Source organism: Clupea harengus, chromosome 23 (genome assembly GCF_900700415.2).
Source record: "Clupea harengus chromosome 23, Ch_v2.0.2, whole genome shotgun sequence".
Taxonomy (NCBI): domain Eukaryota; kingdom Metazoa; phylum Chordata; class Actinopteri; order Clupeiformes; family Clupeidae; genus Clupea; species Clupea harengus.
In genome coordinates, this window is record NC_045174.1 from 12,763,473 (window position 1) to 12,788,334 (window position 24,862).

Sequence of the window (24,862 nt, forward strand, 5' to 3'; positions counted from 1 at the left end):
GGTCATGGTCTAGTAAATTAACTGACATACAGTAAACCGTTGAACAAGTGCGACAGACAAAGGCACAAAGACAAACAGTTCCTCATTTGCTGCCTCTGCCGCCATTGACTAGTCCACTAATGGTGTAGTGCTCAATTCAGTGAGTTAAAAAAAAAAAGAAGCAATGATCGGTTTTTTTCTTATGCATTTGATTGTGCGAATAGTGATGGCAGCCATCTACACATCTCTGCTGACTTTATCTGTTCACTTCCCACTACATCTACAGCAGCTGATGCAAAAAATACAACTAATCAGATATTCAAAGCAACCGAGTTGAGAAAAGGGAAAATAATGTAAATGTAAGCAAGGCTTCGCAGCATGGGCACAATGGGAAACAGACAATACAATAACTTCATTTCATTTCATTGCACCATTTTATTTTGCAATATAATGGATTGGAATGCTTCATTAAAAAATAACAATGGAATGATAAGTAATTGATTACACTATACAGCGTTTCTTTTTTTGTGGAGTTTCTATAAAAGACCATTCAAGATTTTTGTGACTGACCTCTATCCGTTCTCAAAGGGAGGTCAGCTTTAAACAGCACTGCACTCTGTAACAAGGACTCAATTTCTATTTCATATAAAACCCATCTGATTTTTTTTTGTTTATATATTTGTTTTGTTTTTATTTCTTCCTATTATCGTTTCTGATTATCCCTAAAAAGTGCATCATCAAGTGTGTGGTTTTGGAGGGGCCAGATCGTACTCCTCCGCCGTTGCCTGCTGTGGATTCTGTTCAGTTCAGACATTATGGGCTGGATCCTCCAGTGTACCTACCAAGTATCACCAAAAGCTAGGAAGTTTCAGAAAACTACATTACCCAGCAGATACTGCAGCCCGTGACCCTTCTTCCTTGCTGAGGTCAATCAACCCAACAAGACTGAATATGGGGACCAAATTCACATTGTGCTCAAATATAGAAAGGTTAGCGGTGCCAAAATGAGAATACAAGAGAGCAAAGGGCACAAAATAGAGGAGCCTTTTAAGCTTGCAACGCAAATAGGTGCATGTCAAAGAGAAAGAAATTAACACAAAGTAAAGGCAACTGAAATAAGGCATTGGTTTGTGACTGCCATCTGGAAATGGTATTGGCCCTTAGTAGCGCATGGCTGGACTGCAACCATAGCAGGGACCCGTTACAAATAGAAAAAAACATCAAAAGACAAAAGGTGAAATTAAGTGGCGAACTAATTATTTTGATAGCAGAGCAAGGACCGGAGTTGTCAAGACAACTCCACTGTACACTCCCTCTCCCACTTTTAGTTTGTTTGTTTCCCCCAAAATCCTCCTGTCCAGCCCTTAAATCTCTCTTCTGCACCCCTCCATTACCCTCTCCTTCCTTCCCCCCCCCCCCTTATTTCCTCTTTCCTCCCTCCATCCATCCATCCATCCATCCATCCATCTCTGTGTTACTCCTCTCATGCCAGCTCCACGTAGTTGGCGGGGAGCATGCCCTGCTGGCCGGTACGCTGCACGCGGCCGAACATCCAGCCCTCGTCGATCTGCTGCACGTCCAAGATCATGTCGCCCTCCCCGAACGACACCTCGTCGTCGTCCGCCGCTGCGTAGTCGTACAGGGCCCGGTAGCGCTTCTGTATTGACAACCCGAATCGGGCAGAGGGGGGAAAAAGGGGAGAGAGAAAAAACGCAGAGCGTGAGCGTGTCGAAAGACAAAAGGACACAAAGACAGAAAGAGACAGACAGGGAGAAGGAAAAAGATACGAAGAAGAGACATTTAAGGGCCGACAAAGGGTCAGTGACGCAGATCAGAGAGGAGTGAAAAAGGAATAATTGAGCACAAATTCAGACAGAGAACCAATGTGTTTTAGAGATGCATTCAGATGGACACAGGGAGCAAAAGACCAAACTAATTTGCTTTTTTTGCACATGGACATGTCTGAGAAACTGAATTTACAGTAATTTTACATGCACTTTGCATCAGCATGCATGGTATTTGAAAAAAAACAAAGCAGGGAGGAAATAGATGAAAACTGTATTCCCTTACCCCACCACTAGGTGGCGCACTAGGTGGTGCAGCGGCAGCTGGTGGAGCCACATGGGCCACAGGCACAGGCACAGCCACAGGCTCGGGATCATAGTTGTAAGACTGCTGGTTGCCTATAAACCCAACACACAATCATTAACCTGCCCGACACACAAAGATACAGATCAAGACTTATCTTATCATAAACACCTGGGCAAATAAGGATGTGAGTACGTAAATTAACAGTATGAATAGATGTGTATGAATGGATGTTTGTGAACAAGGTGAGCGAGTGAGTTAAATTATTGAGGCCGTCATGATATACTGTTACAGTCATGCCAATAAAGCTTATTTGAAAGAGACAGAGGAAGAGAGGAGGAATGAGAGAGATGAGTATACCTTGATTGGCATTGCGCTCTGGCGGAGGGGCCTCGCCTCCCATCCGACTCTTCTCAAAGTCCTCGTGGTATTTTATCTATACACAAACACACACACACAGGGTGGATGTGATTTATGTTTGACATTAACGTTAGCGGGTGTAAAACCTCCCGATTTTATCCACAAGGTGTCAGTCAACACCCTGTACCCTGGAAGGAAGCCCCCCCCACCCCACACACACACCGTTACTCCTCCTATCTCCCCTGGCCGCATGCAAGCACTGCCGTTTTTGGAAGAATACTCAAACTGGGAGGAAATGACACACCGGAGAGAGTCACATGACCACTGGGTTGCCTGGCAACGTGCCACGTCATGCAATGAGGAAAAGGTAGTCAGTTAGATAGTGGGAACTGAGGAGGAGAGAGGAGAGAGAGAGAAAGAGAGACAGAGAATCAGAAACTGACAGGGGAATACTTTAGAAATTACCAAACCATGTTGAGCTTCAGAGTTAAAAAAAAAAAAAAGAATGGAATGATTCAGTTGTGGAAAGAGAGAGAAAGCAGGAGAGAGGGAACTCCAGATGGGTTGGCTGAGGGAGTATAACGGATGTAGGGACGGAGAGGGAGAGAGAGCAAAGAGAAAGAGAGAGAAAATGAAACAAACATGCCTAAACATGAGCTTGAACGCGTCCCAGAGTAGGAACTGACATCGCAGAGAGAAAGTGAGGTGGGGGTGGGGTCTTGGGGAGCAGCGAGGGAGAGAGGGAGCCTGGGAACCATCTTAAGTCACCAGTCTGGCCTTGAGGGTTTGGCAGACATCAGCTAACCGTTACCTAACACACACGCTTCTGCCTCCTGCCTGTCTCATACATTAAGCACTGGAGCCGCTCTGGGATCGCTCAAAACTGGATAGGGCTGTTGGGTGTGCTGAGATCATGTTAGTTCCTGTGCACCTGAACTGAGTTTTTCAGTTGTATTTCCAAACTTCAACTTTGAAGACTATTGAGTATTAGACCTCTAGATAGTTACACAGAATAAGTCACACATCTCTTTGCTCATTTGTTTATCTAGCGCAGGGGTTTTCAACCAGGGGTCCGTGGCCCCCTGGTGGTCCGCAACGGCATTGCAGGGGGTCCGCGACATGAGCCTATGTTGATCAGTTCACCATTGACTTTTTTTTTTTTATAAATATACCTGGGCCTGTCGACATATTTATGTCTGAATAGCCAAGTCGCATTGCCCAAAATACTGATGTAGACCCATATTCAGTGAAGATTCACTGACAAGTATTATAGGCAGAATATGTGTGCGGGGGGAGGGGCCGTGGCGGCGGTTACAAACATGAAAAAGAAGGGTACGGGACTGTAAAATGTTTTGGGAATCACTGGCACATCAGTGGGCCGCGGATTACTTTCTGGTCAGAATGGTGGTCCCTGGGACAAAACCAGTTGAAAACCCCCGATCTAGCGGGTACTGATGTACTTGACCTCTTTTGTGAATAGAGGTGTTGTATTATAGATACAAGTTTTTTTTTACCTCAGTGCAGTTTCATATGGTGTGGAATTTGTGGATTGCTGCTCTGAATGTCACAATTACAACCCTGAGCTAGATACCACTGGAAGGTACTCTTTCTTGCATTATTGTCTGGGGCATATAACAGAACACATCTGTCTGGTAGACTGTGCTTATTTAAAAGTTTCCTTTAGCTAGCTAGCAAAGCAATGGGGCAACCATAGCAACCAAGTAACACCGTTTGCTGCATATCCTCCACAGTTTAATTTCTCAAAACCAGCTCACCAATAAAAGGAAGTATTGGGTTCAGAGTGATTACAACCACTTGTGGATGTTGTTAAATGGCTTCACATTGACATTAAACAATCCTGAGAGAAATAATGGGACATCAGTGGCGCAAGGGCTTACTCTGATACCAATGTAGTAAACACTTCTCAAACTCTCCAGTCCCATTCAGTGGTTGTTAGGGGATCTATGAATAATTATTTGACTTTGTGTCCATTTGATTTAGTGTCCATTCCCACACAACACCATAACACTAAATAAACACTTAATAAATGCATGGTTTTCACAGTGAGTGGGAATGAGGTAGCCTGTGTGTGTGTGTGTGTGTGTGTGTGTGTGTGCGTTAGGGATGGGCATAATTAATCGACGATCGATTAATTGATCATTAAGAATTTCCTCGATGAAATTATTTTTTCATCGATTAAAACTAATGCATGTTCTGTTGCGTAGTGTGCGTGTAATTTATTTATTTTAGGGCTGTCAAAGTTAACACGTTATTCTATGAGATTATTGTGGCCGAGATTAATGCAATAAAATATTTGAACGCAGTTAACGCAACTTTGTTTACTTCCGGTGCGTGTTGACCCATGGCACGAAACTGCCGCGTGTCTGCAAGTCAGTTAGATAGAAGAGACCGAGACGGTAGTTGAAGATAGAGAGAGCTGAGGGATTGTTGGGCGGAAAGTTTCTGTTTAAGAGGCAAAATGACAGAACAATCGACAAAACTAAAGTTGTATGTAGCATTTGTCAAGCTGAATGTAGCTATTACAGAAGCAGCTCGTCTTTAAGTTATCACCTTAATGCAAAGCACCCGACAGAAAGCAGTCCCAGGTTAGATGGTCGCCAACCCACACTCCACGACTTCTCTAGGAAATTAACTAGACCAGTCCGTGAAAAGGTTACCAACGCTGTAGCAGTTTAGGTTGCCGGTGACTGTCGGCCCATCAACATAGTTGAAGACGGTGGGCTGACTGAGGTGATTCGAATTGCTTCTGGGGACAATTCTTACGATTTACCGTCGAGGGGCACCATTGTGTCTCGCATATATTCCTTGTATGACGGCGAGAGAGCACGAAAAAAATACAATTGAACAACAGTGTCTAAAATACACGCTGTCTGAAGTGATTACTCGTTAATTTATAAGATTTAGTCTTGAGAAGAAAACAAACTTTTAAATCACGATGAATCTAGATGAATGAATTTCAAAATGTGAGATTAATTAGTTAGAGAGAAAAAAAAGTTGTGTTTATGAGCACTGGCTTCTAGCTGTCGGCTCCGCTGCTTAAGAGTACAGCAGCGCATATTTTCAAGTGTAACCATTGAACGGATCCCGTTTAACTGCCACAAGAGTTGTCCATCTTGTAAGTTTAACTGCCACAAGAGTTGTCCATCTTGTAAGTTTAACTGCCACAAGAGTTGTTCATCTTGTAATAAAGATCTCAATGAGGAAACACGCTGTGTTTTTTTCTATTTTCACTGCATTTTAATATAGCCTATAAATAGTGAATTTTAATATAAAAATATTAATGATTAATCGAAAATCGATCGTTAATTCTCCCGACGATCGATTAAGACAATTTAATCGAATGCCTATCCCTAGTGCGCGTGCGCATATGTTAGCTTGAAATGCCCATCCCATACAACTTATAAATGGCTAGTAGCGAGCACCACAACTTCATGGCATTTAGTTTTATGTGACTGGAAGATAACATTGAATAAACTGATGTTAATACACAGATTTGTTTTATATATAAATTACATAAAATACTGTAATGCGGTTTATATATGGTGCGTTTTATAGTCGTGAAAAAACAGTGCTGCAGTTTCAGGTCAGTGGATGATAGTATTACTGGTATTTGAGTATCGCATTCAATAGTCCACAAGGCTCATAGTCCTGTCATACTCACACAGCTAAGCTGAATATTTAAAGGGGACAGACCTATAGCCGTTGTTTCTGTGTAGATTATTTAGTTCTGTTAGAGTGAATAGGGATATGTGAGAGTTAGCCTACTGCACATCTTTTATACTCTGTTATACTATATATTAGTGTGTGTATAAACATACAAGCTGTTGTGCGCGTTTATGTTGTGGAGAGATGTACATATGTAGATATGCTATAGCTGTGCTATAGTGGATGCAGGCCTAACAACATTGCCCTAATGTTTCTAACCTGCTGTAGCTAAGTGAATATTAGCCTGAAGTAGCTTACCAGGCCTGACTGTGTTGGTGGGTAGAGTTATGCAAGTATTAGCCTGCTATAGATAAACTCACTGTCCTACTGTGTAGTGTTATGTGAGTGTTAGCCTCACGTTGCTAACCCCACTGTCCTACTGTGTAGTGTTATGTGAGTGTTAGCTTCATGTTGCTATCCTGTTGCTAACCCCACTGTCCTACTGTGTAGTGTTATGTGAGTGTTAGCCTTACGTTGCTAACCCCACTGTCCTACGGTGTAGTGTTATGTGAGTGTTAGCCTTACGTTGCTAACCCCACTGTCCTACTGTGTAGTGTTATGTGAGTGTTAGCTTCATGTTGCTATCCTGTTGCTAACCCCACTGTCCTACTGTGTAGTGTTATGTGAGTGTTAGCCTTACGTTGCTAACCCCACTGTCCTACGGTGTAGTGTTATGTGAGTGTTAGCCTTACGTTGCTAACCCCACTGTCCTACTGTGTAGTGTTATGTGAGTGTTAGCTTCATGTTGCTATCCTGTTGCTAACCCCACTGTCCTACTGTGTAGTGTTATGTGAGTGTTAGCCTTACGTTGCTGATCTGGTCCTGCGTCTTCTTGATTCTCTGCAGCTCGGGTGTGTCTGTCACCACACTGTAGGCCTTGCCTTTGTTCTTCTCAAACTCCTCTTTGTACACCACCTGCAATATAGACCACAAACGTTGTCACCATCACCACCACCAACATAATCATCATTATCACAAACATCAACGTAATCACCATCATCACTAGTAGTATCATCATCATCATCATGTGAAAAAAGAACAGCTTGGCATGATAGAGAGCATAGATAGACAGAACAAAGTTCAGAGACTAAAACTCCGTTCCATTATTTCACGTCAAACCAGCTGGACTAGCTAATTAGAGCATCTGTTGAAAAAGCAAGAAATTGGCTGGCTCACTCCATGGGAGACACATTAAAATATGCTGGTCTTTAATTCTGAGCCATGGTTTTGGCTCTCGATATTCCTTGTGTGTGTGTGTGTGTTAAGAGTGACTAGGTATGGCATGTATGTCTTAGCACAGACGATTCCTAAACAGTTGAGGTATGGAGTGGACTGCTCTCACCCAGAGAAGCCATATTAGGTTCTTATAAGGTTAAGCTATGAGGCTCTGAGGAGCGGTCTGCCACCGTCTGCTTTCGTAGACTCCCTTGTGAAAATATGGATCCTCTGCGTGTACACACACTCACACACTTTATTTGTGTTAACTAGTGTGTGTTTAAACAAAGTGCCATACTACCACATTTCTAAAATGCCATGTTACACACACACACACACACACAAGTTTGCAAAAACACAGTACAGTCACTACCACATTTCTGAAATGCTTCCTCATGTAATATGCATACATACTTTTAAAACCTTTCACCACCTGCTTTTTCAAATCCCCTCTACAAAATACAGTCACACTCACAACAGTACACTAACAATAATACAGTGTGGCGCAGTGTTACAGGGTCATTTATCTTGAATACCCAAACTACCAACTTGGACCTCTCACTTAGCTAGTGCTGATGCTATAACACACACACACACACACACACACACACACACACACACACACACACACACACACACACACACACACACACACACACACACACACACACACACACACACACACACACACACACACACACACACACAGACACACAGACAAACAGACACACACAAGCGTACCACCATGCCACCACACAAAAAAAAGCCCTGGCATAAAAACTACCCCTCGTGTGTTCTCTCGACCTTTAAGGGATGTGGTCGAGCCTCACACCGAGGTGAGGCTTCCGGTGTGAAGATGTGTCCCCTGTGGCATGCAAAGGCCAACGCCACACCTGTAACAGTGTTCCAGTGAAGCTCGTCAGGTAGAGCAAGGTGCTAACATGGTCATAGGTCAAGGCAGCCCACCGAGGGAGCACATAGTGGATCCGGACGAAACTGTATGTCTGCACTGTACTATGTCACTTTGGATTGCACCTGCAAAATGTCCACATACAAATGTCTAATGTCTTTATTGCCGGCCAAACTGGTAAATGACTAGTAGATTATTATGGGCTGCCAGTAAAAATGGCCAGATATTTCCACCAGCATTGCCGTAAGAGGGAGCAGAGCTGTGCTGGACACATGAACTCTCTCACTCCTACTATCAGGCCTGTAGTCATAAAAAGGCATTAGTTTGCATGGCATGCGACGGATGACCGATTGTTTTGAAATGATGAATAGGGTTAACAGTAACATACTTCATTGGGAGTCTGCAGAGAAACAGATAGTGAGTTTTCCATGCGAGTGTAGATTGGTATATGTGTGTGTGTGTGTGTGTGTGGGAGAGTGCGCGTGTGTGTGGAGGGGTTAGGGAGATTTGGGATAAATGATTAATGAAAGGGTCGGAGGATTAACGGCTACAAGGAGTGAGATTTATGGTGACTATTTTTTGTTGGCCATTCAATGGTGTTGTGCGCATATGTGTGTATTTATGAGAGGGAGAGACAGTGAGATACAGAGACTGTCTTTTTTGCATTTGTGTATTCATATATGTGTCCAAATGGAAGCATATAAAAGTATACATGTATATAGAGATAACAGTGTGTGTGTGTGTGTGTGTGTGTGTGTGTGTGTGAGAGAGTTGGGAAGGAGTGTTCATAAATGTAAAAGCGTCTTCATGTGTGTAAGTGTGATATATGTATATTTCTCTGTGTGTTTTTAAGAAAATGTGTGGTTGTTCCAGTGTATTCATATATTTATGCATGTGCATCTATGTATCCATGTCAAAGATATACTATATAGAGAGAATGATAGGGGGAGAGAGAATGATAGTGTATGAGTGTGTGTACGTGTGTGTCTGTCCCTTGCTGGTATGAGCTGGTCATGTCAGTGATTTTAGCTGGCTAGTCTGCCAGTCAGAACTTTGATCAGTATTTAGCCAGAATCCTCCTCTGAGTCACATATTCAAGTGAACGGGGGAGAAGGCCGCACTTCCCGTAAAGGCTACTGCTTTGTCTGCACTGGTTCTATGACTGTCTGCACAGACTCAGACATCGTCTGTATCGATGTGGTTCTTCCATAACCTGTATTGAGTGCAGTCAGAGAGGGACTGTGCGAATGGATGAGATCATCTAAAGCAGTTGATGATTGCATGCACTTAGTGTACATAATAGACTAAGTGAATGTGTCTATGCGTAGCATCCGACTATCCCACTGCCTACCTGATTGTATGGAATCTACTCTGCAAATACAGAGGAAGGACGGAAGGAAGTAAGGAAGGAAAGAGAGAGACAGACAGACAGACAGACAGACAGACAGACAGACAGACAGACAGACAGACAGACACAGACAGACAGAGACAGGCAGGATTCCACAAATGCACGCAGGGCAGAATTAGACCACAAGAGACCACAATGAGAGTACAAAACACGGCATGGACAGCTAAGAGGCCATGAGGAACAATTTGCTGAATTTGACAAAAGGTGTTTACGATCAGAATCATGGACTACCCCTTTAATTAACATCCCCGCCAAAAGAAATCACTGAAATTCCAGATTCATCTTAAAAACAAGAAATCCTATTTGGAAAACTGGAAGACTGAAGCCAAAACACAACACAAATTAGAATGCTCTCGGGTTGTAAAAAGAGAATATCAACTGGCAGAATACAACTCCACTGTCACAGAGATAAAAGCAGAGATAGATCCTCACCAGGTCCAAGCCAAGTGACCACAGTCTAACCACAGAGAAAGGCGGACACAAAACAACATGATTACCCAAATAGCAATGGGTACGTGGTCACTGTATGACAGCGGAGGTAGAGACAGAGGTGCACGTTCCTCTGCACTGTGATAAGTATATGCTCCGAAGAAATCAGTAGTTGGACATATTTAGGAAACGTATCCCAAATTTCACTACACTGGAAAAGCAGGTGAAACTCTCAATAGATTTGGGAGAGGATAAAAGCACCTGCCGATTGGCAGCAAGTTATGTGGCCTCATTCCACAGCCTAAGGAAGAGTATTCCCTAAACAGTGCCATCTCTTGCCACCCCCACCCTACAACACCACCACCCTCAACCCTCTGCCTGTCTGCTTACACCACCTCCTATGCTCATTTTCTTTTGTATGTGCGTATGTGTATAAAGAATGATAAATATAAATGTGTGTGTGTGTGTGTGTGTGTTTTAACAATGTTCTGTGATTCTGTATTTTCTACGTTTGTAGTTTTTTCTACATTTCTATGTTCTATTCTATGTCTTCGGCAATGCCGTGGTCATTCCAATAAAGAGTATAAAATTAATTTGAATTCATGCCAACAAGATAAATGAACAGAAAGAGGGAATGAATACGCACGCACGCACGCACGCTCACACACACACACCCACGTGTACTGGCTGAGACCATGTATTATGTCACTGTCGACTTAGTGCCTGCCTACTTGCATATATAGCATCACGTCTTGTCCAGAGTCCATACTGACTGCCAGTTATCTCTCTCTCTCCATGTGGACTATCTGGCCCTGCAGCAGCACACCCTCGGTCAGGGGTCTCTCCCAGGCACCAACCTCGACTGCGCACCTGACTGAACTCACCAATGGCTACATTACTCTTTAAAGACACACCTTTTTTTTTAGCTAATCAAGAGCATTGTAACACCACTGACTTCAGTCACGTGGTCTTGGAAGCAGAGATAAGATGGAGGACATGCAGTGCAGGAGCAGAATTGTGAAACCCTGCTCTAAATGTATATATCCCAGAGGGGGCTCACACAGATTCCTTTCTGAGGCTCAAACTGTGAAACTGAGGCTCGGTGGTTTCACTACAAACTGCAGTCACCATCACCATTAGCCAGATATAAATACATGCATGCAGACAAAACACAAAAGGACAAAAACACAAAGCACTTCTTGTAACAAACGCCTCTCACACTTAAATCCATGGACAAATAGGGACACATGTCACACACACACACACACACACACACACACACACACACACACACCTGCAAAACACACAATAAATACAAATGGGGATGTAATAAGCCACCGACACCGCACTATGATTCCTCTGTCAACTAACATTCACCATTACCCCTTTTCGACCAACAGGGAATAGGTTCTTGAACCATTCTTGAACTAGCGAATCAGCTCGCATTTCCACCAGTTTTGAGCAGAACCATTGTAATCAAGGATGCTTCATCAACAGAGGTCATTGCACAACGTAAGTACACAGTAGTAGCAAGATCCCAGATCATGCTCATTAATCAGTACCTGTACAATCTGAGCTTACTGCGCTGTGCATCAGAGATTCCGAGAACATCACACTGTGGAGATTGTTGTGTGCTAAGCTTTTCTAAACTTTGTGTCCTAAATATCTGCAATCACAGAACAAAAGCTTGCAGGCAATCAACAATTGCAATTACTGTTTACTTCCGTCGTGCAATGCCCTCCGCTGGAAACGCAGGCTGGTTCACTAGAGAAGGATCCTGAACAGAACCGGTTCAAGAACCTGTTCCCTATGGGTGGGAAAGGGGTATTTAGAGAGACTGTTAAGAGTTCATGTTAGGCGGTTGACAGGGCCTTGAGTTGTCTGCGGCCCTCGGCGTGGTGCTGCAAGTGGCCCATCTCTAAATGGTCATATCTGCTTCCTTCCAGCCTCTTCCTCTTCTATTCACTGCACTGATTGATAGCTGGCCTTCAACCAGCACACCACAACCACCACTCTGCCCCACACCCATTTCCACCCCCCCCCCACACACACACTCCGCAAGATTCATTTCATACCCTCAAACAAACCCAATGACTACAAATGACCAACAACTTTTTGTAGTCATCGACACACACACGCACACGCACACACACACCCTGGCATTCTTGAGACTAATGTCATCTTGTGCATCCCCTCCCCCTCTACTGACCCTAACCATACTGCACGGTCCCGGAAATTCCCCATAAAGAGTCTGAATTGACCCCCGGAGTGGAGGGACCGAACAGACCGAACAACTCAGTAAACAAAAAAAGAGAGAGAGAGAGAGAGAGAGAGAGAGAGAGAGAGAGAGAGAGAGAGAGAGAGAGAGAGAGAGAGAGAGAGAGATAAAGGAGGGAAAGAAAGGGAGAAATGGAAGGGAGGGAGAGAGAGAGTGGATGAAAACCTAGGGTGAGAGGCAGACAGGGAGAGAGCGAGAGAGAGGGAGAAAGAGAGAGAGAGGGAGAAATGAAAGAGGGAGTTAGAGAACAAGACTCATGAGAAAAGAGAGGGAAATGACAGAGCAATGAGTGAGAGAGAGAGATGGGCAGATAGAGAGATGGATGGGGAGAGAGAGAGAGAGAGAGATGGATGGGGAGAGAGAGAGAGAGAGAGAGAGAGAGAGAGAGAGAGCAGGAAATGACAGGGGGCAGAGGACATATGAGAACAGGGCGAGGGAGGGGACAGAGCAATGAATAAGAGAGAGAGAGAGAGAGAGAGAGAGAGAGAGAGAGAGAGAGAGAGAAATAGAGACCCCTCTGCCAGACAAATATGCCAAATATGTTGAGTCACAGGGCAGTTATGAGGACTGTGAGGTCTGTGTGTGATCTTAATGCGGATCTCCACGCTCATGTGCTTTTATGGACGTGTGTGTGTGTGTGTGTGTGTGTGTGTGTGTGTGTGTGTCTGCCCAAGAGGAAGCGAGATCAAACACAGACAATCACACTAGCACGAGTGTGTCACACTACAGAGTTATTGTTGACTGGAACAGGGGCTGTGTGTGTGTGTGAAATAATATGCCTTTGTGACTTTGTTTGTTCCCAATAATAAAAGTGTGTGTGTGTGTGTGTGTGTGTGCGTGTGTATTGTACTGTATGGCCTGCTCATCTATAAGTGTGTTTGAGAGAGAGATATTGAGAAAAGACCAAAATACAAAGAGCAGGTGTGTGTGTAAGTGTGTGTGTGTGCGCCTACATTGGGTCAGTTTGTCTAATTATATTTGACATTATCGCCAACAGTAGTGCCACATTGTCTTTTTCTTCCCGAAATGTATCAACAGGCCCTGACAGTAATCTGCGTGAACCCTCCACCCCACTCATGATCAAATCTGACCAAACCTCCTATAATCTCATCTAGATTGGCTGTGTTAATCACTGCTAGGTAGGCAACTGGCTCTAATCCGCATTGTCACACACACACACACACACACACACACATACTAGATCTAGGTATCTTATTGCAAAGCATTCTATATCTGCCAATGGCGAGAAGTACTGTACAACATAAGAGCCAAAAATGATGGTCAAGTATGTCTGCAACACAACAAAGCAATTGGACATTTACTTCACTAATGGATTTTAATTCATAACAATAGCATTGGCAGACCACCAGGGCCTGCTAAACCTTCTCTGAAGGCCTAACAATTTTCAAAATGAGACAATAATAATAATAATAATAATATTTTAGTTTGGTGTAGAGCTTGGAAGAGCATAAGGAATGTCCTTACCGCAGTATTCAAAGCACCATGCAACCTGTGTTTAATCGTAAGTTTCAAGGTTATGTCATCTGTGTGATTTGTTTGTCTGTCTGTAGGCAAGATTACACAAAAACTACCAGCCCGCTGTAAATGTGTAGCATGGGCCAACAAATGAACCCGTTAAATTTGGGCTAGGATCCAAAACACGCGGTGGATCCATGGATTTAGTTTCACTTTTGCTAATGTCGCGAAATAACGGCATTTGGCCTTGGCGGAGGTGTACACTCTACAAATGCCCTTGTAGTTCATTCATTTGACGTTACTTGTCCCTCAATATGTTGAATCTGGTGCTTGTGCTGGCATCATATGAGTGGCAGAGCTCCTGTGTCCCAGTTTGGTGACACTGGGGTGGGGTGGGGTGGTCTGGGGTGTGATGGGGTGGGAGCTGAGCCATGTCTGTGCCCTTCAACACAAGGATGGGGGGGTGTGCCAGTCTTTCAGCCTGAGTGCACAGTGGATTGTGTGTGTGTGTGTGTGTGTGTGTGTGTGTGTGTGTGTGTGTGTGTGTGTGTGTGTGTGTGTGTGTGAAGGGAGTGCAGCGAGGACTCTTCTTGATGGCTGACCCTGAAACACTCCAGACTACTTGTCATCAATTAACGAGTCCAAGTTGATACTGATTAACTGTCTCAACCAGTAGTCTCTCTGTGTGTGTGTGTGTGTGTGTGTGTGTGTGTGTGTGTGTGTGAGTGACTCATGAGAGATATGGGGGAGTGGGGGGTGCATCTTTTTAGCATGAAGGGAGGCTCCGTCTGTTAAAGGCTGTTGCCAAGGGAATCCAATTGCCATGACAGCAGGACACCATGATGGTGGTGGTGGAGAGAAGGCTTTGGTACTGGCCACCACAGAGAGAGAGAGAGAGAGAGAGAGAGAGAGAGAGAGAGAGAGAGAGAGAAGAGGAGAGGAGAGGGGGAAGAAGAGCAAAAAGAACAGATGCAAAAATAGATCCTCATTTTACCACATTTAGTCACTCTGATATAAAAATAATGGATCTAAATATATACCTGCCAACATCAAATAACCTCAGATACAAATGGTCACGAGCATGGGAAAGAAAAGGGGAAGTGGGAGAGAGAGGTGATAAACGGTAAAAATAACCATAGTACCCTAAAAAGAGGCAGAGAGAGAGAGAGAGGTAGCAAGACAAATACAAACTAAGCACAAGACAGAGAGTAAAAGACCAAGTGAAAGTGCTGGTTAAAGATAGTAAAGGTGGAGGAGGAGAAAGAAAGAAAGAGAGAGAGAGAAACAACCTCTCCCCCCCCCCACACACACACACCTTGTGTTTATGTGAAGCAGAAGGTAGAGAGAGAAGAAAGAAAGAAAGAAAGAAAGAAAGAAAGAAAGAAAGAAGACTGACCTGGCTCTGCATCTTGCTCTGCTGTTTGAGCCTCAGATTCTCTGGGGTGTCGGCCACACTGGTGAAGGAGCTCTTGGGGTAGTGTCTGCAACCACACACAGATAAAAAGGTCAGCACGCACGTGCACACACACACACGAAAGAGGTGAGGTGTCTGGGTAATGTCTGTGATGCAAACATCTACAGATAAAGGAAGTCACTACTAAACACTACTCCTGACTGAGCAGGGCAACAATCATAAATCACAATTATTTTTGATCAATATTAAGATAACGATTATTGAACACTCAATAGTGGATTGTTTTTAGCAGCGCCTCAGTACAGTTCTGATCAATGCTTTTATTTCATAGAACATTTAACTATTATTTTATGTTATGTTATGTTTATATACCATAATAATATATTAACCGAAACAGTAGATAGACTACTATGTACAGACAAGTGTTCTTTTTTCATATTCAGTTGGAAAGACAAGTGCTGTGTGATTATGTAGGCCTACCCTGATGAATGGTGCACTGGCACGTTTTTGCATCAAAACAAACCAAGCTGTTTAAGTGTTTATTTCAGGACTGCAAAATGTGATGAACTAGATTTGCATTTCCTGAAGGAAATACCAGTGCAAATATAAAATAACACATTGAAACAAGACAAATGAGAAGGAAGATTAGGTTTGAAAAAAGTTTCTATGCCAAGCAGTTCAAGCTAAATTATTCGCAGAAAATCGGTTAGAAGATGAAGAAAAAGCCTAGGAAACACAATATAGTGCATAGTTTGCATGCAATATAATAAAGATTTTATACTAAACATGGTGACAGATGACAGATTGACTTGTTAGACTAGCCTTTAAACTGGTATGCTACTATAACTGAGAAATGTTAAATCATGTCTTGAACACCAAGAGAGTGGATAACTCAATTTCAATTTAGTCATTGGCTGAAATTGACTAAAGTCTCTCTTTCCGTCATCTTTGGTTGGGCTGAACTAAACAGGTCAGGCTCATGCAAGCAACCCTGTCAGGACAAGAGCATGATGGATTAGGATATAATCCTAAAACACACCCACCCAACTACACAACCATGCTGCTACACAAGACATATGGTGGAGAAGAAGACCAGGTGTGTGTGTGTGTGTGTGTGTGTGTGTGTGTGTGTGTGTGTGTGTGTGTGTGTGTGTGTGTGAGAGAGAGGGAGGGGGCGTAATGTGCCATAATTCTTCCCACAAATCTAGGCTATCCTAATAGCACCATCTTGCTCTGGACAGGCAGAACGATGGCGTTTCAGAGTGCTTTCAGCATGGTGCTATATGCCTGGATGCCTGGGCACTGGATGGTCTGGAAGCTCTCTGGCCAAGATGGAGTGCCTGGTCTGAGAGGAGTCTAATTGTTTCACTGAGTGCACTAAGATCTAATCAGAGGCTTAACACATATTTAAGTGTCTTTGGCCCAGTGAAGGCAAAGCATGCACGCACACGCACACGCGCACGCGCACACACACGAGAAACACTCTTGTCCTGGGTTAGAGAAAGCCAAGAAATGTGTTTCCACAAAACAGCCCTGTAATCCAGTTTGGCAGGTTACTGAGTCTGCATACACAGTGGCCATTGCAAAGTATGCACAGCAAATTCCATCCCCAAAAATAAGTCTGTCTGTGAATATATATATGTGTGTGTCCTCATTTGTCCCCATCCAGTCCACCTCCATACCATGGCAAAGTTTACACACATCAGCACAAGAGAGAGGGGGGGGGGGGGGTGAACTCACATTCTTAACTTACTCATAACATGCAAATTACAAATCAACAACAATAACATGTCATAAAACCGCTGAGAAGATTCTTCTCCCTTAGACACGTCCAACGTAAAATAGTTTAAAAGTTTTTCAAAAGTGAAGAAAGGAGTGGCTGTTCTGTCCAGGGCTCTCCACACGCTCCCTACTCTCCAGAGAGAGAATGGAAAATATGACTTCTCTTCAGATGTTCGTCAGATGCACAGTCAGACACGTCCAATTCTAGACTAGATGGGGTTTTTTTTCTGTCAGCTGAAGTTCCAACTAAAGGCCTATCCACAATGTGGTGTCAATTCACTGTTCATACAACACACACACACACACACACACACAATTGGGAGTAGAATGGGGGCTCACTACCAAATCCAGTAAATGTATGAAGAGGCATTGTGTGTGTGTGTGTGTGAGAGAGTTAAAGAAATGACAGTCTCACTCCAGACCCCCTCACACACACACACACGATTAAGACCTTGGAAAATATCGATAAATGGTGACTCAGTCACGGCACTGTCTGTGACATTAACGTCACAGCTACATCTTAGGCCTTGCAGGATTCTTGGAATTGACTGCACTCCGACACACCACCACCACCGCCCCCCCCACCCACCCACCCACCCACCCACCAGCACGCACTCGGCCAAATTACAACATTTTACCAGCAGCAGCTCTGAAATTTCACAACCCCTGAAAACTTTTATAGTCCTTTACCAATCTCCGCTGAGTCATGTCCAGCTGTCAATTGAGTAGAAACCAAGTAAGACCTGCCGTCGCCATGACGAGTCGAGGCCATATGATGACAGGCTGCAAACTCTGTGTGCCTCCTAAAAGGGCTCTTTGAGATAACATGGCTGCTGTCCATGCAAACTGGCCGCCTCAACACAACAGCTAAAGAAAAGAGTTTGTTTGTGTGCTGCATGCTCGGAGGGGGTGGGGGTTGGGGTAGCTTGATTTGGTTTGGAGGAAAATGTCCCCATTCCTGCAGAAGAGGGCCTCTTAAGAGAACAAGTTGTTATCTTTTTCTACGCACTTAAAAAAACAGGCAGCCTCTTATTCTGTGCAAGAGTGTGTTTGTGTATAGGGTGAAACAGAGGCTGAAGTGTTGTGTGAAGAGTGAAGTGAAGAGTCGATGATCAGAACAGATGAGATGATGTTTGTGTGGGTGTGTGTGTGTGTGTGTGTGTGTGTGTGTGTGTGTGGTGTGTGTGTGTGTGTGTGTGTGTGTGTGTGTGTGTGTCAATGATCTACACAAACAGATGTAGCAACAGACACTCGATTGTTTGTGTGTGATTACAAACAGTGAGGACTTCATCTCCTACACACACACAGCCTAGTGTGTGTGAAGATGATCACAGAAAATCAGGAGGGGCCCCAGCATGTTGGGAAGGGGGGCCACAAAGGCGCACACGCACACACACACACAGAGGTTGGTGGAACAAGTGGTGTCGTGCAAAAGACATGCCTTCATTTCAAGCACAGCTTTGTAATAGCCAGACAGGCATGGACCATGTGACAGACTTGCAGAATGAGAAACAGAGTAGGAAAAAAGTGTGTTTATATGTGTGTGTGTGTGCGCTGGAAGATCACTCACTGGCTGCAGTAGGGTTTCTTGTCAAAGCCTTTGTAGTTCTTCATGTTCAGAGTCAGCTTGCATACTTCACAGCTGAAACACCCCTTGTGCCAATACTGTTGGAAAGAAGAGAGAGAGAGAGAGAGAGAGAGAGGTTAGAGTTACAGCAGCAATAATAGGTATGTCGCAATCCAATGTTTTAGTACGTTTGGATGCACTTTTGCGCAGCAACAACACACTTGTGAGCAGAAGGTCAGCCAGTTCGTGCAGTGGAATGTAAAAAGTCCCTCTCAGGCCTTTGAATGCCAATGAACAGGCATACAGTGACCTTTAACCTCGCCACACTGTGACCCCCACCAGACTCCCTCCAAACACCGCCAGCACTCTTGTGGCCTATGACCTCTATGGTTCCAGTTGATCGCCTGTGGCATTTTAATGGCTCCCTTGTTCGTTGTCTCCGTCGCTACATCTGCAAGTGTTCGCTCATTCCAAACGCCATGCCTCATTTACACTTAGGACCCAGACTACTCTCCTCCCAAACTCCAGAGCGGAGGGAAAAGACGAGAAGCGTGTCCAAATCCTTCCTCTGCAACTACTGCAAGGAGTCCATGCGGTCTCACACTACTAGAATGGCCACTAATCAGAGTATGAATTATACAATGGCAATTGGGGGAGGGGGGACTTTTTCTTTTGAGTACAAGTGGAATTTAGACAGTACACAAAAAGTAGCCTAGGTGTAAATATTTCGACCCCCACCCTCCCACCCATCCCAAACTAAGACTTTTACCCTCTTACCATCTTCAATGGGGGACCACGCACCCTTCCTGTAATTCACTCCTCTGCGCGTGAGGGTTCAGTCCGTCCAGTCGGGACTTATTTTCCTATACTATACATGATACATTATCCCTTACATACTCTGTGGAGGTGTAAAACTTCAGGTTCTGCAAAGAAATGTGCTTCCAGTGCCACCCGAGGGAATAAGCTGATTTTAAATCAGTTGTTGCACCGTTAGGTTCACACACCATGCTGTAAGACAATGCACGCGGCTTATAGAACCAACTGTTGGAGGCCTTTCTGATATTGGGCAGCATATCTGACCAACTTAACCTACCCTATTAGGCCCCTTTACTGGGTACAATAGCTTCAATCAGTAGTCTTCATTCTGCCCTGGAGTCACCCTACTCAGTGTTCTACCTGCCCTGGAGTCACCCTACTCCGTGTTCTACCTGCCCTGGGGTCACCCTACTCAGTCTTCTATCTTAGCCCTGCTCGGCATACCTGACTGAGCTTGCTTTAACTGCTGAGCAGCACATCTGATTTAGCTGACCCAAGAGCATTTTAATTACACTGATCTCAATCAGTTGTGCTTGAAGCAAGGATAGAAGACAGAACATTTGCAGAGTTCGGACACACCCTAACCCTAGTTTATACTAAACATCTTAATAACTAGTGATTTGGTACAAAAATATATATAACTACAAAACCTACAATTGTTCCAGAGGAACAGCACCGCAATGTGCTTGGAGCAGAAGACATGCAGAGCAAGCCTGCTCCACAGGCCCGGATTGAGAAGCCCTATTTCAGACTCGAGGAGACTCGAGGAGCAGCACTGCAGTGGACGTGTTTAGCACCTGACATCTCCTCTCTGTTAAGCACGCCTGCTGTCGAAATAGGTCTCCTCTCAGAAAGAGGAAATCCAGGACACTGCGGAGACAGCAAGCCTGCGAAAGGGGCACAGAACCAGAGCCGTGTGACTCCACTGGAGCAGAGGATCATGGGAAGGAGGATCATGAGCCATGGATTCATGTCAGAGAGGTTCGGAGCAGAGGGACGACAGGGTGGGGGATGGGTGGTGGCCAAAGCCACTGTGAGGTGTGGAAGGTTACACATTAACTTACCACCACAGGCCATTTGTGAGGAGTGGGGAATCGGACATAGGCCTATGCTACCGAGACGGCATACAAATACGGCACTTACACGAACAACCAAACCACAGGGACAAGAAAGGATCGGTCTAGACAACAACCACTCCCCTTGCATGAGCAAACAAACAAGCTCATGTAACGGTAGCAAGCAGGTTCAGTGCCGTGCACTGAGTAAACCTCACTCCCCGACACCTTAAGACAGACACTAGCACGGCTAGCATGGCTTTAGCCTCTTTGCTAGCACGCCTGCCTCCTATGCCTGAGGTTGCAAGTTCGAGTCCGGTACGGGACTGCGCTCAGAGTGTAGAAGTAGCCAGCGGATACAGTGCTGTGCAATGAGTAAACCTCACTCCCTGTCCCTGACACCTTAAGAGACCAACAGCCTCCTTGCTAGGTTGTGAGGTCGAGTCTGGTGCAGCGGGACTGTGCTTGTCTACATAATACAGGTTACAAACACACACGCAGAGTGGGGGATAAATACTCATCACATGTCATCTGTCAAACATGATGGAAATGCCTGGGCCTCTGACTGGCACCTGCAGGGAGATAAACAAGTTTGGACCCAGCCAGCGTGTTCCAGTTGCTCAATGCCCTGCCAAACAGCCCAAACAGCTCAAACAGCCAACTCCTGTGCCTCTTGCTGATGACACACAATGGAGAGTCTGACCAGCTAAAGTCAGTGTGACTGAACCGGGGAGAAATATCCAAATGGGTATCAGATGGCCGTTTCTAGGCAATCTGTGATGATGACAGCATGGGAAAATTCCAGCAGAGAGCGGGCGACATTCACAAAACGCCGAACAACAGCGTACAGAACAACATAGCTCAGCTGTTCCTGACTCATTGGGTTACCAGAGCAATTGTGGGATAGGTTTTTGTTTGTTTGTTTGTTTTTTTATTCAGGTCAGGTCAGCTTCTGGCAAGTAAGGGGAAGGTAGGGCGGACAGCAGTTTTAAGTTTTATAATGCAGTTCCACTGTTCTGTTCTATTCTGGTTTTGAAGGGATTTGTAGACTCTGGGTGCCATGCTACACTTCCTTTGTTTAAAGCCCTTGTCTTGCTCATCTTATTCAACCAAATAGATGTGCTCTGGGCAGCCAAAGCTGATTAAAGTATTTCAACCGCCTTAAGTCAGCGCAGCCAAAACATGGGGAGGGGAAGTGTTGATGACAAGATGGTTCAGCTGATCATGGCAGATGCAGAAAGATTTAGAACACAATACTTTTTTGTGTTCCTGCCCGTTTCGGTTTCTCTAGCTCTCCCTGCCTCTGCCTCTTTCACACATACATAAGCAGATCGGTTCAAGGAATATGAGACCACATCCGGCCAAATACAAGCATCACAAACCATAACATATTAAAAATAGCCTCGTCAGAGGCAACTGTAAGCTAAAAAGCCAAGTACAAGAGTTTGCCGAGCCATCATTTCAGAAAAACCGTACCAATAGAAAAGAGCTGAAGATGAAGCCGTCAGAATCTAGTCTAAACCGCTGTACTGGCATTTCCAGTCCAGGTTTGAACATTTAAACAGGTCACTTTGGGCCACACACCTCATGCTTTTGTTTGGTGCAAAAATCACCAGGTGAGATGGCAAGCCATATTATCCCACCTAAGAAGCGCATAAAGAAAGTGGTTCATTTTATCAAAATCGTGTTCAGATTTAGGCGGGTAAAAAGAGGACGAGTGAAGGAAAATCTGTCATAAAGAGCTACATGATTGAGGTTTGAAGCAGAGGCTACGCCCACATCACAAGCGCAACTTAAGTCGATGAGGCCAAAGTTAGCTAACGCTAAATGATGTAATGCTTTCTTCCGATTCATGTTGCTTAAACTGAGGTGACAATGTTGCAGACAGTCCGTTCGTAACACCTTTTCAGAGTGTTATATTGTATTGAGTGTTGAAACAGCGTTAACTATGGTTCTCAATGGATGTGGATGCATTGTCAAACTTGCTTTTGTGGCGTGCATTTCTACGAGTCCCCTTTAACAGGAAGTGGTTTTTCAATTTTGCAAATGTAACTTTGCTAGCTACACAGTCGGCAAATTAGGAGGAAAGGTCGACTAAATACGTATACTTTGCATATGCAATGCAGACAGTGTTCTTGATTCATTTTTGTAAAACATCTTAGAATATTCTTTGTGACAGAAGCTTACAAATCAGCCTAGGTTCAGTGCCTGTAACTGTTTGTCTGAACATGTTCTGAAGACAATTTACCAGCGAACTTATCTGTAATAAATCTGGCCAGCAAAATTACAAAAAGATTCGTCCAACACTTGAATGCTGATTATAACTATGAAAGCTATATGCTTGTCAATCCGCATGCCATAGCTGCGCCGTTAGCATAGCTAAATAAATTATTAATTCTTATCATGTTAGTCTAATTGGTAGCCTAGGCATTGGAGTATTCAGACATCAGTGCTTACCTTGTCCAGGCAATTTACTTTTTCAGTTGGATACACGGTCTTATTGCATCTGCTACACGCCGGATTCATTTTTTGGCAGGTTACTGTACAATTCCCCCAAAAATAAAGGGAAAAAAATGACGAGTCAGTAAGCTATCGCTAAGGTTTTCAGCAGGAATGCTGAAACGGAATCCAACCAGGAGTGATGTGTTGATTGTGGCAGGCTAATAAAAAAAGTCTGCAGGTTGTCAGCTTTTCAGCAATGGGCGCGTTCACGACCCACCAGCTCATACACGCGCGGTAATGTGGCGAGTGTAGGAACGGCTTTTTGGCCAGAGAAGGGCGGTACCATGGCTGAAAAAAAAAGACATTCAAAACAGTCAAACAACCTTATATGGAGTGTACATCGTGTGTTCACAGAGGTAAAACGTTATAATGGTCAAGATGTGTCGTTATGCTATGAAATCATAATAAGACTGCAATGAGAGAAAGCATCAGGATGTTTTAGCTGCAGTTTTCATATTAACATCATAGGCAAAGTAGGTTGGCCACGGTAGAGCAAGACAAGGCTCCAGCATCCTCTTCAACGTAGGAAACGAGTGAGTTCATATTTGACAGACAGTAGTGTTCATAGTAGGTTATAAAGAAAACACTGTCTTGACAATCTTAAGGGTAACCGACTTACTATACAAGTCACAAGCTGTAGCGTGCGTGGTTTAATCAATTCTACTCAGAACTTGTGTGATGACGTGTGATGTCTTATATTGCCCTCTAGTGTTGACACTGAGTGTTAACACTGAACAGCCACTCGTTGCTGCCAACATGTCTCCTGTGTAAAACACGTAGCCTAACATTACACTTCGTCAAAGTCGTTTGTCCATCCAGACAATGGTCGTTTATAAAAATATGTACGATGATCAAGCTGTGAAATCCTCTTTTAACAGAAACATACTAAAATCGTTAGAAGAATCATACGTGTATTGCTTTAGCGATATTTACTCAGAAATTCCCTTGTATTCGCATCGGGGGTATAGCTCAGTGGTAGAGCATTTGACTGCAGATCAAGAGGTCCCCGGTTCAAATCCGGGTGCCCCCTCATTTTCACTCCTGGGAACGTGTATTTTGTCAATCAAAGTAGTGAATGAATCGGGTAGGAGAATATTATGCACTGATTAGCCTGCCGGGAACATGGGATCCGTTGTTCGGTATCGTCATACCTAATTTCTCTCATATTTTAACAGCATCTCATAGCCTACTATTCATAACCTGGTTTTAGGCTATACTGCACCAGGCAACTTGACATTCCAGGCCTACCCACCAGGTAAAGTACAGGATACCTCTTCAACATCGTGTAGGCTACTTGATGTAGGGTAACTCCTGCTATAAGCGAGGTGACACCAGATAACACACGCACACGCGCAACTTTTAGAACGAATTTAGAAACCTCCAGAACTGAATTACTAAAGGTGACAGACCGAAAGACAAGACAGCACTTTTGCATATTGGTCATAGATGCATACCCTAGCATAGCCTACCTCTGATGTCATTCTCTTAGTTCACTCAAATTATGGTGTTATTTCTGGGATCACTTGACGACATTACATATTCCAAAAGATTTGTGTTTCAATGACGATTTAGTCAAACCCACACTCAAATCAATCAAAGTAGCCTATATTGTATTGTTCAATTTCTGAATAGGCTGGCGTGTGATCAAGCCAACCAGAAAGTGTTCCTTTTCTTTCTAGTTAGAAATTAAGTATATGGTTGGGAGACTTTTGATTTTAGTATAGCCTATAACACTAACACCACAGAGTAAGTTATCTGTAATACAGACTGACAGTTACATGTTGAACCCTGCATAGTGGTTGTCAGAGGGCTTCTCTGTGCTCTTCAGGTAATCACATGTGCATGTAATTATCACTA

The 24,862-nt window shown here is 44.1% G+C and overlaps 1 protein-coding gene and 1 non-coding gene across 2 annotated transcripts; one reads left to right on the forward strand and one right to left on the reverse strand.

Annotated features, from left to right (window-relative positions):
* Positions 1-399: 399 nt before the first annotated feature.
* LOC105905439 (LIM and SH3 domain protein 1-like) lies at positions 400-23,261 on the reverse strand. Its single transcript, XM_031560787.2, has 7 exons — positions 22,961-23,261; positions 18,636-18,730; positions 15,266-15,350; positions 6,961-7,068; positions 2,428-2,503; positions 2,050-2,162; positions 400-1,636 (listed from the first exon to the last, which is right to left on the reverse strand). The coding sequence occupies exons 1-7, from the start codon at positions 23,027-23,029 to the stop codon at positions 1,463-1,465; spliced, it is 720 nt and encodes a 239-aa protein (XP_031416647.1). The 5' UTR covers positions 23,030-23,261; the 3' UTR covers positions 400-1,462.
* A 702-nt stretch (positions 23,262-23,963) lies between these two features.
* On the forward strand, positions 23,964-24,035 carry trnac-gca. The gene has a single exon. It is a non-coding gene; the product is annotated as a tRNA-Cys (tRNA).
* The last annotated feature ends 827 nt before the right edge of the window (positions 24,036-24,862 follow it).